This window comes from Crocodylus siamensis, chromosome 1, assembly GCF_052110815.1.
Source record: "Crocodylus siamensis isolate JL-2025a chromosome 1, ASM5211081v1, whole genome shotgun sequence".
In the NCBI taxonomy this organism is placed as follows: Eukaryota; Metazoa; Chordata; order Crocodylia; family Crocodylidae; genus Crocodylus; species Crocodylus siamensis.
Window position 1 is genome coordinate 374,887,267 of NC_143395.1, and position 14,973 is coordinate 374,902,239.

The 14,973-nt window shown below is 48.5% G+C and overlaps 1 protein-coding gene across 11 annotated transcripts in view; it reads right to left on the bottom strand.

The window, feature by feature from the left end:
- NBEA (neurobeachin) overlaps positions 1-14,973 on the bottom strand; it is an 835,610-nt gene that overhangs the window by 664,195 nt on the left and 156,442 nt on the right. For all 11 annotated transcript variants that reach the window (XM_090027554.1, XM_090027509.1, XM_090027581.1 and 8 more), the window contains exon 6: positions 2,651-2,777. In XM_090027554.1, the coding sequence (XP_089883680.1) occupies positions 2,651-2,777 (127 nt within the window). The remainder of the gene's footprint in view (positions 1-2,650; positions 2,778-14,973) is intronic.

Genomic DNA, 14,973 nt, shown 5'->3' on the forward strand with positions numbered 1-14,973 from the left:
AATTAATCATATTTGAAACTAAGTATTTATTAAAAAGGTAAAAAACAGCAAAAAAAATCTTACAAATCAGCCAAGGGAAAAATGGCTTACTTACTGACCAACCATCCTGTCATTCATTCATTCATGAATTGCCACACCATGATGGATGACAACAGAAGTTGGCTTTTCAGGCTTTCAAAAATAATTCCATAACACTGTAAATGTCAGACTAATGACTCATGCAGCATCTACATATCACATGTGCTAAGCACAACAGGATATATTGAATGTCTCCTTCTATAATACAGTAATTGAGTACTAAATGAAAAGGTTGGTTCTATTACTAAATAAGAAAAAATTCACTAAAACAAAATATGAGCTTAGTATCTTAATTCATATTGCATTTCAGTTGTTTAGACAACAGCTTGTAAACTTGTTCAAACTTCCTAAATACAAATATAAAATTTCATCATGAACTCAGAGTGTTCTGGTATTTTCATTTTTGTCTTATAAAGATTTGGGAACATGAATGCATGTATGTTCAATAAAAACATGAAATTAGTGCCTGTAATATTTAAGACATCTAGTCACAATAAATATTCCTTTAAAAAAATACATGTTTTCTAAAATTCTTCATATCATATTTATTTAATGTTTCTATAGTATACCACAGCAGTAGTACAGAACATTAGTGTTTGACACACCCTAACAAGTAACCTAAAAATATCACCTCAAACTCAAGCACTTTTTAAAACATAATTTATATCACTGTTCAAAAAACAAGAAAAATTATATTTGATTCTTGTTTTCAACAGTTACATATTTTAAAAAGAGCAATTTTGAAGGTTAATAGCCACCTATAATTCTCAACACAAACCAAGTCTTTTAAAAACATTTCTAAGGTCCTTGTATGTCTTCTATTTCAGTTGAATTTCCCTTTTTATAGATGATTGGTTTGTTCTATGTTGTATTTTTCAATTTACTGCATTTCCTGCACACCATATTGCTTCCCCCCACACAATGAGTCTCACACCTTGTTTTAAGAAAGGCAGGAGAGAGAAACATTTTTCCAGATTTATGGCCACAAAACCTAATCATCAGCTCTCTCATGCTCCCTTTTACGCTCAGACAAAAAATAGAGTTTTAATCCTTTCACAGCTGAACTGTTAGCACCTCTTGGGTGGTCAGCCAGAAGCTGGAACTGTAGCTCTGACTGAAGACTGGACACTATGATCTAGAATTCTGAAGAGCTCAAAAATGATGAAATAGAAGAGAAGACAAGTAGCTAACAGATTGCAAAATTGTCAAAGAAATTATAGCTTGATTAGCAGAATATGAAGACCATTAAAAAGAAAAGAGAGCTGTTAACACCTTTGGAGTGAAGAGTAATTAGCGGGAATCAGGAAAGTTATAATGAACCACAAAAATCAATTGACTCCCTTAGAGCTGCCTGAATAGACATGCTATTGATGCTACTGGGCACTTCATTTGAAACTTTTGGTGGAGCAATCACAGCACTGCACTTCCCCTGGATCTGCCCCTTCTGGATTCCACCCTCCATATAGCTGCTGAAGGGGAGAAAAGAAAAAAACCCATCCATTTTACAGCATCACCATGCTTCTAATACGCGCAAAAAAAAAAAAATCAAGGTCTCTATTTAAGACATGAACTCCAATTTTGGAAAGGTAATTTTTGGGAAGAAGGTACATTTGGCATTGGAGTAAATATATAGCTATCAAAGATGCATTAATAAAATTCAAATGAAGACTTAATATTTATAAGTTGGCTTCTGAATGTTTAATTGTAATGTTTACTTTTCAAACCAATGTCATACTATCATTTTGTCAATCAGACAATAGTTCTAGTCAGACTAGAAAATACCTAGAGCAGGGCTGTCCACATTTAGCACATTTGGGAGCTGCACATTGTGTAGGGAAAGATCTCCCAGGATACCCCGCACTGCATGGGCTGCACTGGCAGCAAATAGCCCCCTGTTACCCTCTGCTGACAGCATGCAGCCTGGCCCCCTTGCTACATGGGTGATGGTGGAAGCACACAGATCACCCCTTCTGACCATATGGGCTCATGGGCTGCATGCAGACCCCTGAGTGCTCCCCCCACTGTATGGCAACAGGAGAAGCAGCTGGAAGGTCCCCATGAGACTCATGTCAATCACATACGGCCCACGGGCTGCCAGTTGTACAGTGCTGACCTAGAGAAATTTCAAAAGAAATTAACTTTTCTCTAACTCATCCTCTAGAAAACTGGCTTAAAAAGTTACTTTGCACATCTCTGAAACATAGATAAACTGTGATTCAGTAAAAATAAAAGCACTACTTCTGCAGATGAACGAAGATGATAATATTTTTTGGCAAAAGATACTGTAAATATATTTACTTCCACTAAATACTTAATAGGCATGCTGGAAAGTGAAATCGCATGGCACTAGGAATTCAAAAAGGTATTTGAGTAGTTAACAACTATAATAACCAAAATACCAGTTTTAAAATAACATATAATTCTTTTGTCAGAGCTTCACAGAAACTAGCCATAAATAGTATATTAGAAATTGTTATTTACATTGTGACAATGAGAGTCTTACTCCTCTTTTCTAGAAGTAGTCGAACAAACTTCCAATATTATTTTCAGTTTTAATCACTATTTTGCTTACCTTACGTGGCTGAAAATCGTATTTCACACAGTGCTGGAAACCTTTGCCTTTTGACTTCAAGGATGTAACTATTAAGCAGTTGCCAACAAAATGAGCAGAGTACCCAACACCTTTGCTAGTGCGGAAACTGCAGGGAGGAAAAACTTGTATTAGTGACAATAATATTTTCAAAACCTCTGGTAAAAAGGAACCTTGAGCACAACCTCAAGTATTTACAAGCAGAACAAGAACTAAACCTTTGAAGCAAGAAAAAACATTTTTTTCTCTTTGTAGATAGTTATTAGCAGACGTGATTAGCAAAAATAGTTCAACTACATCTACACGTATTAACACAGATTAGCAGCCAGCAATCTTTAACAAGCTACAGGCCGGAACAAACCAGCTCTGGTTTCATGCAGGCAGGGTGGCTTCACTGGCATGTCAGGAGTGGGGGTTTTGCTTGTGCCTGCACCTGCACCAAGGTTGGATAACTGGGAATTGCATCCACACTGCTACCACTTCTCCCAGGTCCCCCAGTTACAGCACAGGCATAACTTCTAGCCAGTGGAGAAGCAAGTCTTCACTGCTGCCACTTCTTTCACTGTCCCCCAACTCCCACCTGTGACACAACCCCCTACCAGCTAGAAACTGTGCCTGCACTGCAGCCAAGGAGCAGGGTTCCAGGGAAGGTGATGCAGGTTCGGCTTCCAGCTGCCCGGCCTTAGCATGGGTGTGGGCATAAGGAAAGCATTTTGTTTCCACAGGCAAGAACCTACTGGATCCCTAATTCTTGCTGATTTCCAAAGAAGTCAGGCACAAAAGCATTTCTGAATATTCTGCCTTTCCACATCTTTGGTAACTTAATACCTTTAAAATTCTGAGTTTAAATGACCTTCCCAGTCTTACAGATAAATAATAAGTCTACACTGAAGTCTCCAAATCCCTGTTCAATGGCATAACCATTATTACACAATATCACACGTCTAGGTAAAAAAAAAGGTCTTCTTAAATATGGACTAGGAACCTTATTTAACATAAACAAAAGTGACCCGACAAACTGTGCTTTGTAGTTTAGCTTGTATCTACACATCCCTTAACTGCCTATTCTGACTCCATATACTTTATTTGCTGCCTCGTTCTTGAATATTGTCATCCTTATGAATTTACATACACAGAAAACTAATAACTCTGACTTTTCTTTTCACTATAGGTGACAGGGTGAACAAGCAGAACCTAAATTTTTCCTTTCTTCCTACTCCAGCTATATCTTCCAGTCTTTATCTCCATATAAATTCTGATTTCTCTCACCCCCTACATCATTCCAGACCCTCTACATCTCTTCTATTCCCTTCCCTCCCCCTCTGCTTTCAGGCATACACTGAATACCAGTCCTAAAAAGCCTTCTCTAACCTTTGTATGCTATTATATCTATCAGCCCTTTATATTTCATTCTTTCAGATGCAGGTTACTGTACAATGCTTCATGTCCTGAATCTTAAAATTAATAACACAAAAATGACAGTGTTTTTTAATCACTACATTCTCATTTTTCTCTCCACTGTTAAAAGTCAGGAGTTCTTCCTCTTCCTCTTTGTCCAGTATTTATCAGTGTCCCAATGTATTTTGTCCTTGGTCCTCCGCTCCCTCTACTGGCTATTAATAGAGGAACAATAAATAGGTGCCAAGGCTCACACATGCAACTGTGATAACCACGAACCATAGACTGATCTCAGTGAAAAACTCTCCCCCTCTCATTCAGATTCTTTTCTGCCTCTCTTCTTGACCGGTGGCTCCACTAATTCTCCCATACATCCTTGATAACAAATAATTTCCCTCATAACTTCTTATAAAGTTAAGGTTGTTTAGTCACCTTTACTGTGCACAGTTAAATGGGCCTAGGCTGACTCACACGACTAATAAAATCACTGCATTCAAGCAAACTGTAGGAGAAATGTGACTGATGAAGCATACATCTAATGTTAAAATAGCTTCCGTTAACAGTTAGTGCAGCTGACTCAGTTATTTGCAATATGAACCAAACTTCTTGACAAATTATAATCTAATTTTCTCATAAACAACCTAAGCACCAAATTAAAAATAACTTTAAGTGGAAGATTCGGATGTAAATCTGCTAGAATATAGAAACACAAATAACTTACTTTGGGCCTAAAGGCAGTGAGGTCTTATCCTACATTAACCCACAATGAAAAAGTAAACCATCATGAGCTACCATCTACATATAATGGGGTAAAAGTGTGCATAGAGCAATGAACATATGCATCCTTATCTCATGACTAGTTGCCCATGTCAACACCTTTAGTCTGTTGCAAAGAAAAAATGTTCCCCACGCCGCAAACTTGCAGTGCAGGGAGAAAATTAGACTCAGGGGTCTAAAAAACCGCTCCACCCAAGAGCCAGCCCAGAGTCAGTTCTTCAAAAGAGATACTCTCATTTCGGCCAGATCATCTCTTTGGTGCTCCTGCTGCCCCCAGCGCTGTCCAAGGTAAGTGGGGGGGGAGGGGGGTTCATGGGTGTGGGTGAGTGAGGGGTGACAGGCAGATGTAGCGGGGGTTGGGGAGTGGCAGGGGGATGTCCCTGGGGCTGTGGGGGGGAGGGGGGGGGAGGATCCAGCTCAGATCAGTGCGGCTTGCTAATCCGGCTTTGCACTAGAGCAAGTTGCACGGCTCCGGGAGGCGTGAACAGAAGCCTCACCTCCCAGAGCTGTATGACCCACTCCAGTGCGACGCCGGACTAGAGAGCCACATGGGGCTCAGCCAGGTCCCAGCCCCACATGCACAGCGGGGCAGAGGCAGGACACGGTACATAGCCAGCCCTGGGTCCTGTCTGCCATCCAGCCAGGCCAGGCCCATAGTGACAGAACCCAGTATGGCACATGGGGACTGCATGCCCCTGGGTCCTGGGGCCCCTGGCCGGGCTGGGCCCATGGCAGCAAGACCCAGCAAGGCATGTGGGGCCCAGCCAGGTCTTGCTGCCCTTGGGGCTGCTCTGCCATTCAGCCAGGCCATTCCTATAGTGGCACGACCTGGCACGGGGACCGCGCAGACCCCAGCTGGGTCCTGCCGGCCCTGGGGCTGCTTGTGCCGCCCGGCTGGGCCAGGCGTGCAAACAGTCCAGGGCCAGCAGGACCCAGCTAGACTCCATGCAGTCTCCACGCACTGCGCCACACCACACTGGGCCAGGCAGCACAAGCACCCCAGGGTCGGCAGGACCAGGCTGGGCTTTGTGCAGTCCCCGCACGCTGCACCAGGTCCTGCCACTATAGGAATCGCCCGGCCAGGCAGCAGTACCCAGCTGGGCCCGGCACACAGTTCCCACATGCTGCACTGAGTCCTGTCACCATGGGCCCAGCCCGGCCAGGCAGCAGAGCAGCCCCAAGGGTGGCAGGACCTAGCTGGGCCCGGCACAAGGTCCCTACGTGCCACACTGGGTCCTGCCAACACGAGACCAGTCCAGTTGGGCAACAGGAACAGCCCCAGGGCTGGCAGGACCTGGCTGGACTCAGCACATGGTCCCCCTACTGCTGCTGTGAAAGGTCAATTACGGGCCCTGGGTGAGGGTGGATGGGCCCTCCATGGTGCTTGGGACCCTGGGCAGGGGGGGCTGGGGTCGCTGAGGCCCTGTGGGGGATAGGGACTGTGGCCCTCCAGGGGGGAGCTGGGACCCTGGGCAGGGAGGCTGGGGCCTTCCAGGGTACCTGGGACCCTGGGGGGGGCCTCCAGGGAGGAGCTGGGGCCCTGTGCAGAAGGGCATTTCATGTGCTGTATGGGGGGCTGCACCCTGTGGGGGCCAGGGGACCCACCCCTCCTGAGCAGCTCCCCCACAAGGTCCTCCACACCCACAGTCCCGCCAGCAATTGCCCCACACCTACCCACAGATCAACCCACATCCCTCCACACACACCCACCCACCTTCTCCAACACCCTTTCCCACCAACACCACATGCCCCCATCACACACCGATCATGTGTGAAGAAAATCAAAAGCACACATCAACACAGATGGGTATTTAGAATTTATTTGTTCATGAAAATAGAGACGTTGGTAGGATTCCAAATTACTTTAACATTGTAAATATACCAATAAAGCATTAACCAACTGATCGCACGTGTGAGTGTGTGTGTGCGTGTGTGTGCTAGAGTGGTTTTTTGTTTTAATTGTGGAAAAACATGGATTTGGGGGTATTTTTAAAAATGGATTTAGGATGGTGCTGCAGCAGTCCAGCTGGTACAAGGGGTAGTGTCCCCAGGTACCAACTGGGTGAGCCCCAGAAGCTCCTGAGAGTGAGTAGCCCTGAGCTGCTTGCCAGAGCAGCTTTTTGTATGGATGGGGCTGGGACAGGGCAGCTTTTTATACTGCTGGGGACAGCACAGGTGCTGGCCTCAGGCTCTAGCTCCCCTGGCTGCAGATGGGAGGAGCCAGGCAGGGTTATTTTGCCCCAAGTGGCATAATTTGCTCCACAACAAAGTGCATGTCTGAGCACGTCCACTGAGGCAAAAAGCCCCGGCGCATATTTGCACCATTTCTATTTGAGCTGCTGCAAGTGCACATGCTTGCAAGTGTGGACATGCCTGTTGAGGACAGGAAGCAGAGGCGCTCTTGCACGCCTCCCAGTGTGGCCTCTGTCTCCAGCCCCCCTTCCCCACCAGTAGCAGCTGTCAGCAGCAGCGGGAGGGGGGGTGCCCCCCACAAGCTGTGATTGGGTCTGGGAGGACCAGGGCTAGGTGGTGAGGCTGTCAGCGATCTCAACTGATGGGCCTGAGCAGTTGTCAGCCCTGACTCCTGGCTGCCTGTGTCATAGAATGATAGAAGTAGGGTTGGAAGGGACCTTGTAGATCTTCAAGTCCAACCCCCTGCCTGGGCAGGAGAAAAACTGGGCTCAAATGACTCCAGCCAGGTAGGAATCAAGCCTCTTCTTAAAGACACCCAGAGTAGGAGCCAGCACCAGTTCCCTTGGAAGTTGGTTCCAGATCCTAGCCGTCCTAACTGTGAAGTAGTTCTTATGGATGTCTAATCTAAACCTACTCCAACAACTTGTGGCCGTTATTCCTTGTTATGTGCTAGGGGAAACAAGGTCTCTCCCAAACCCTTCTGGTCCCCCTAGTGAGTTTATAGACGGTTCCACAGTCTCTCATTGTAGGGTCTGCCCTGTTGTCCCTGAATCATGTGGGTGGCCCTCCTCTGGACCCTCTCAATGTTGTCCACATCCCTCCTGAAGTGGGGCACACAGAACTGGACACAGTACTCCAGCTGTGGCCTGACCAGCATCACGTAGAGGGGGAGGATCACCTCCTTGGCCCTACTTGAGATGCACCTGTGCATGCACGACAAGGTCCGGTTAGTCCTGCCAAACGTGACCTCGCATTGTTGGCTCATGTTCATCTTGGATTCCTTTTTGCCTCCGTGCTCTCGAGAAGGAAGTTTCCCATCTTATAAGTGTGCTGCTCGTTACTACTGGCCAAGTGCAGCACCCTGCACTTGTCAGTATTGAAACGCATCCTGTTTTTGTTAGCCCACTCCTGCAACCTATCCAGGTCTTGCTGCAGTCTTTCCCTCCCTACTAGCATGTTCACCTCACCCCAAATTTTGGTATCATCAGTGATTTTAAACAGGTTGCTTTTCACCCCATCGTCCCCATTTTCAAAAAAAGGAGGAAGGAGGACCCAGGAAACTACAGGCCCGTTAGTCTTACTTTGGTCCTGAGGAAGCTCTTTGAAAAAATTATCCAGGAACACATCTGCGTGGGACCAGCAGGGGAGATCATGCTTAGGGGCAACCAGCATGGGTTCATTCGAGACAGGTCGTGTCAAACCAAACTGGTGGCCTTCTATGACCAGGTCACAAAATCCTTGGACACAGGTGTTGCAGTGGACGCGGTCTTTCTGAACTTTAGGAAGGCCTTCGACACCATCTCTCGCCCCATTCTCATCAAAAAATTAGTCAACTATGGCATCAATGTCTACATAGTTGGATGGGTCGCAAATTGGCTGGAGGGCTACACCCAGAGAGTCTTTCAACCTGGAGAGTTGTGGGCAGTGGGGTCGCCCAGAGCTCGGTTCTCGGGCCCACACTGTTCAACATCTTCATCAGCAACTTGGATAAGGGGGTGAAAAGCACCTTGTTCAAATTCGTGGATGACACTAAGATGTGGGGAGAAGTGGGCATGCTGGAGGAGAGGGACAAGCTGCAACTAGATCTAGACATGTTACAGGGGTGGGCAGATGAAAACAGGAAGGTGTTCAATACTGACAAGTGCAAGGTACTACACCTAGGGAGGAAGAACCAGCAGCATACAGGCTACGGAACTCCCTTCTAGTCAGCACAGAGGCAGAAATGGATTTTGGTGTCATTACTGATTCCAAAATGAACAAAGGCTGCCAATGTGGGGATGCAGTCAGGAAAGCTAATCGCACCTTGTCATGCATCCACAGATGCATCACCAACAAGTCCACGGAGGTGATCCTCCCCCTCTATGCAACACTGGTCAGGCCGCAGTTGGAGTACCGTGTCTAGTTCTGGGCACTACACTTCAGAAAGGATGTGGACAGCATCGAGAGGCTCCAAAGGAGGGCCACTCACATGATCAGGGAGCAGCAAGGCCCTACAAGTGGAGGTTATGGGACCTGAACCTGTTCAGCCTCCACAAAAGAAGGCTGAGAGGGGATCTGGTGGCCATCTGTAAACTGACCAAGAGGGACCAGTAGGCAATGGGAGAGTCCCTGTTCCCCCAAGCACTACCAGGAGTAATGTGGAATAACGACCATAAGTTGATGAAGAGTAGATTCAGGCTAAATATCAGAAGGCACTACCTCATAGTCAGGGCGGCTATGATCTGGAACCAACTTCCAAAGGAAGTGGTGCTCACTCCTACCCTGAGGGTCTTCAAAAGGAGGCTTGATAATCACCTAGCCAGGTCATTTTACCCAAGCATCCTTTCCTGCCCATGGCAGGTGATCGGACTTGATAATCTGCTCAGGTCCCTTCCGACCCTACCAACTATGAACCAACCCCCTTCTCAAGGCAGCATCATCCCTGACTAAACATTCCAGGCAACTGTCTGTCCAACATGCTCTTGAAAAGTTCCAAAGATAGAAATTCTACAATTTTTCTAGATACCCTACTCAAATGCTTGATCACCCTTGTAGTTAGAAAGTTCCTCTTTATCTCCAATCTAAATTATCTCTGCTGAGTCCATTGCTCCTAGTCCTGTCCCCTCAGCCATGGAAAGTAGCCAAACTCCATCCTGGGGGTATTACTAGTTTCCAGGGTACAGACGGGTGTAAGTAAGTTGCAGAAACTTTCTTTGAGTACCCCTTTTGTGAAGTTACTAAGTTCTCTTTTTCCCAAAGAGCACATGTACAATTTTTTTCTATGAAGCAGTACTATTAAATTAAAAGTCTCATGCTTTAATTAAAATACAGAGACAAAATGGGGCTTTACAAGAAACTGTATAATATATCTAACATTTACCTTTAAATCTAATAAAACATTCTTCTCCGTTCCTTTATTTCAAGCACAGGATGTGGGGTGGGGGTGGGAAGGAAGAGCAAGCAATTTCTAAATGTGGAATCAGAAAATTTTTATATAAAGAGATACTGTTACACCGTGGAATTTAGTGATCATATTAACTAAATGACTTCAAAGCAAGAAAAATTCCTGTTTGAAGCTACAATTAAGAAACATTTCAATACTAGTTGAAACAAACAAACAAAAAAATATTACTTAGGGCAGTGGTCTCCAACATTTGCTGGCTCAGGGCAACAATACTTAGCAAGTAACATGCAGTAAACAATACTGTATTTTACTCTCTCCCACAACTTCCGTTTTAACCTTTTACTTTCCTAAGGCAACGAGCAACGCTGAAGGACCTTACCAGCAATTTCTTGCCCACAAGTCCCAAATTGAAGATCACTGCCTTGCTGTGTCATTTTAAACAGAAATCTGGAATTCTTACTATCTTCTGAAGAAGAAATGCAGATATGTTTTTATAGCTGTGTTGGAGACCCTGGGGGAAACGCCTAGGTAGAAGGAAGGAAGGACTTATCTACAGGCATATTTGAAATTAGCCCTAAAGCAAAGGAAAGAGAGGGAAAATCCACATGGGACATTTCATAGATTTCATAGACAATAGGGCTGGAAGGGACCTCGGGAGATCATCAAGTCCAGCCCCCTGCCCAAAGGGCAGGAAGTCAGCTGGGGTCATAGGATCCCAGAAAGATAAGCATCCAATTTACTCTTGAAGGTGTTCAATGTAGATGCTTGAACCACCTCCGCTGGCAGACTGTTCCAGACCTTGGCGGCTCAGACAGTAAAGAAATTCTTCCTTATGTCCAGCCTGAAACGGTCTTGCAGGAGTTTGTGACCGTTCGACCTCGTCATCCCTTGGGGCGCTCTGGTGAACAAACGTTCCCCCAGATCCTGGTGGTCACCCCTGATAAACTTATAGGTGGCCATCAGATCACCCCTGAGCCTACGCTTTTCCAGGCTAAAGAGTCCCATGGCTCTCAGCCTGTCATTGTAAGGTCTGTTTTCCTGACCTCTGATCATGCGCGTGGCTCTCCACTGCACTCTCTCAAGCTTCTCCACATCCTTTTTGAATTGTGGAGCCCAAAACTGAACGCAGTACTCCAGCTGCAGCCTCACCAAGGCTGAGTACAAGGGAAGAATGACGGCCCGGGATTTCCTCAAGAAGCATCTGTGGATGCAAGACAGCGTTTTGGTCGATTTATTAGCCACAGAATCGCATTGCAGGCTCATGTTCATCTTGTGGTCAATGATGACCCCCAAGTCTCTTTCTTCTGTAGTGCTATCCAACGTAGCGCTGCCGAGCCTATAAGGAAGCTGCAGGTTTTTCCTCCCAAGGTGGAGAACCTTGCATTTTTCGGTGTTAAACATCCTCAGGTTCTCGTCCGCCCATTTGCTGAGCTTGTCCAGGTCAGCCTGGATCACCCGCCTATCTTCTGGCGTGGATGCTTTGCCCCAAAGTTTGGTGTCATCGGCGAACTTGGCCAGTCCACTCCTGCCTCCAATGTCCACATCATTAATGAAGATGTTGGACAGGATGGGTCCAAGGACAGAGCCTTGAGGGACCCCACTGGTCACAGGGCACCACGAATGAGTGACTGCCATCAATTACAACCCTCTGGGTCTGACCACGAAGCCAATTTCCCACCAGCAGATCGTGGTGGAGCCAAGGCCACAACTGGGCAGTTTGGCCAAGAGGTGATCATGGGATACCAGATCAAAAGCTTTTTTGAAGTCAAGATATATGACATCAATCTCTTCTCCCTTGTCCAGGTGATAGGTCACCCGGTCATAGAAGGAAATGAGATTGGTCAAACAAGACCTACCCGCAACAAACCCATGCTGGCTATCCCTTAGGATGTTAGCCTGGGCCAGTCCCTCAAGGATGGCCTCCTTAATAAACTTTTCTAAGATCTTCCCCAGGATAGAAGTCAGGCTAATGGGCCTGTAGTTAGCCGGATCCACTCTCCTCCCTTTCTTGAAGATCGGCACCACATTGGCCTTCTTCCAGTCTTCGGGCACTACACCAGAGCACCAGGAGTTTTCAAAGATCCGTGCCAGGGGCTGCGCTATAACGATTGCCAGCTCCTTGAGTACCCTGGGGTGCAGATTGTCAGGGCCAGCTGACTTGAAGGTATCCAGCTTCTCAAGCTGTTCCTTCACGAGGTCAGCATTTATGGAGGGTAGGGGATCCACATCACCCGGATCTCCCTGTCCCATAGCCGGCATGGGCGTCCCATGGGACTGATGAAAGACTGATACAAAGTACCTATTTAATAGGTTGGCTTTTTCCTGGGCGTCAGTTGTCAGTTGCCCCATCTGGTTCAGCAAGGGTCCAACCTTGCCCTTGCTTTTCCCCCGGCTCCCCACATACCTGAAAAAGGACTTTTTGTTGTCCTTGATGCTTGAAGCTAGTTGGAGTTCAGTTGCAGCCTTGGCTTTCCTGGTTTGCTCCCTGCAGGACCAGACCAGTGCAGAAGAATCCTCCTTGGAGGTGAATCCCATCCTCCATCCTTTGTAGGCTTTCTTTTTTAGCCGCAGGAGGTCCGCTAGGTCCCTGGAGAGCCAGGAGGGCTGCTGTGCCTTCTTGCTGCCTTTCCTCCGTGTTGGAATAGATTTAGCTTGTGCATTGAGAATCGCTTCCTTGAGAAGCAACCACTCTTCTTGAACTCCCAACTCCCTGGGGTCACGGTCCCTGAGGGCCTGACCGACAAGCCTCTTGAGCTAGTCAGAGTCGGCTTTTCTGAAGTCAAGGACTTCTGTGTTGCTGACTGACTTGCCAGCTTTACGGCAGATGGTGAAGGTGATCAGCTCGTGGTCGCTGTCACCCAGCTTCCCATCGATCACTAGGTCACCGATTAGGTCGTCCCCCGTAGCCAGTACCAGGTCGAGCAGCGCTTTGCCTCTCGTTGGCCCATAGACTTCTTGAGTCAGGTAGAGGTCATCCACACATGAGAGAAAGCTTTGCGACCGCTTGGATTTTGCTGAGTGATCTTCCCACGAGATGTCCGGGTAATTGAAGTCACCCATGACAACCAAGGTCCTGGAGCAAGCGGCCTCAGCCAGTTCCCGGGCGAACTCCTGGTCAAGCTCGGGACTTTGAGTGGGAGGTCTGTAGTAGACTCCCACCGTTGTGTCCCCTGTGCCGTTTTTCCCACGAATTTTTACCCAGAGGGTCTCTAGCTGTCCATGCCGGTCGCCAACATCAGCTTGCAGGGACATGTAGCTTTCCTTCACATAGAGAGCTACACCCCCACCCCTTTTGTCAACATGATCCCTCCTGGACAGGGTATAGCCCTCTATACCCGTGGTGCAGTCATGGGTGGAGTCCCACCAGGTCTCCGTTATACCAATGATGTCATAATTCTTTGCACCGAGCAGGAGGACGAGCTCGTCCTGCTTCTTGCCCAGGCTCCTGGCATTAGTGTACAGGCAGGCAAGTGTCCCCCTTGGGGGCTCTTGCCTTGCCCACAGATTGTGCCAGGGCTGGGGTAGGGGTGGGCTCCCTTAAGTGCCTTGGTCTGCTGGCTTTGCAAGGGTCGCTCAGCAGGCCAGCAGTGGCAGTAGTCCCCCCATCTCCCCAGCGGGCTTAGTTTAAAGCCTGGTGGAGCAGGTCAGCCAGCCTGGCTGAGAAGAGCCTCCTCCCCAGGGGAGAGAGGTGGAGGCCATGTTTTCCCAGCAGCTCGCTGCCTCTCTCGCCAAAGAGCGGGCCGTGGTCATGGAAGCCAAAGCCTTCCCGATAACACCAGCGCCGCAGTCTTTGGTTTACTGCGTGGATCCTCCTCTCCCTCCTCAGCCCATAGCCCGAGACTGGGAGGATCGACGAAAACACCACCTGAGCTCCCAGACACCTAAGCCCCGCTCCCAACTCCCTGTAGCGCCTCATGACCTGGCTGGGGGTGCTCCGAGCCGTATCATTGGTGCCCACATGAATAAGGAGCATGGGGTAGTGGTCTGTGGGCTGGAGGAGCTGTGGGATCCTCTCTGCAATGTCTCGGATGCGGGCCCCTGGGAAGCAGCAGACTTCCCGGGCTAAGGGGTCGGGGCGGCAGATTGCCCCCTCAGTGCCCCACAGGATGGAGTCTCCCACAACAAACACCTTTTGCTTTGACTTGGGGAGAGCAGGGGCAGTAGCTGTGGTTGAGCCTGGGTTGCCTGCGGGAGCTGGCAACTTGCAGCCCCAGCAGAGCCTGCTCAGAGGTGCGAACCTGTTGCTAAGCTCCGGCGAGGCCTTAGGGCCCTTGACCACCTTGGTCCATGCCCCTGACTGGGCAGAGCGGGAGGTCCCAGAGTCCTCCTCAGTCCTGGAGGGAGACGGTGCTCTACCCTGCGGCTCCCGGGAGAGAAGGGCCTGGCAGTAGGAGTCTATCTCCTGCTCGCAGTCCCTGATGGCACGCAGTCTCTGAACTGTGCCCTGGAGCTCCTCCAGCTGGCGCACCAGAGACCCCAATAGGGAGCAGACCCCGCAAGGAGAGGTGGCCATGCTCCCGGGCCCCAGAGCCTGAAAAAGGGACAGGCAGCCCCCGCAGCCAAGAGCCAGAGGCTCTGTCTCCATGGAGCCCGGAACCATGGGCTCCATCTGGGTGGCCATCTCTGAGGTGCCCAATGGGGGGGGGGCCGCAGAGCCCGAGGGTACCCTTGAGGTGCAGCACGTGCCCATCCGTGTCATGCCTCTGGTAGGCTGGCTACGGCTGGGGCTCACTACTCTGGGGGGTCGCAGGCAGGGTCTCGTGCCCTCCCACGCCCTCTGCGCTAACTCAAGCGCCTGTTTACGCAGCCTCTTCGCCCGGCTCCGGTCAAGTGG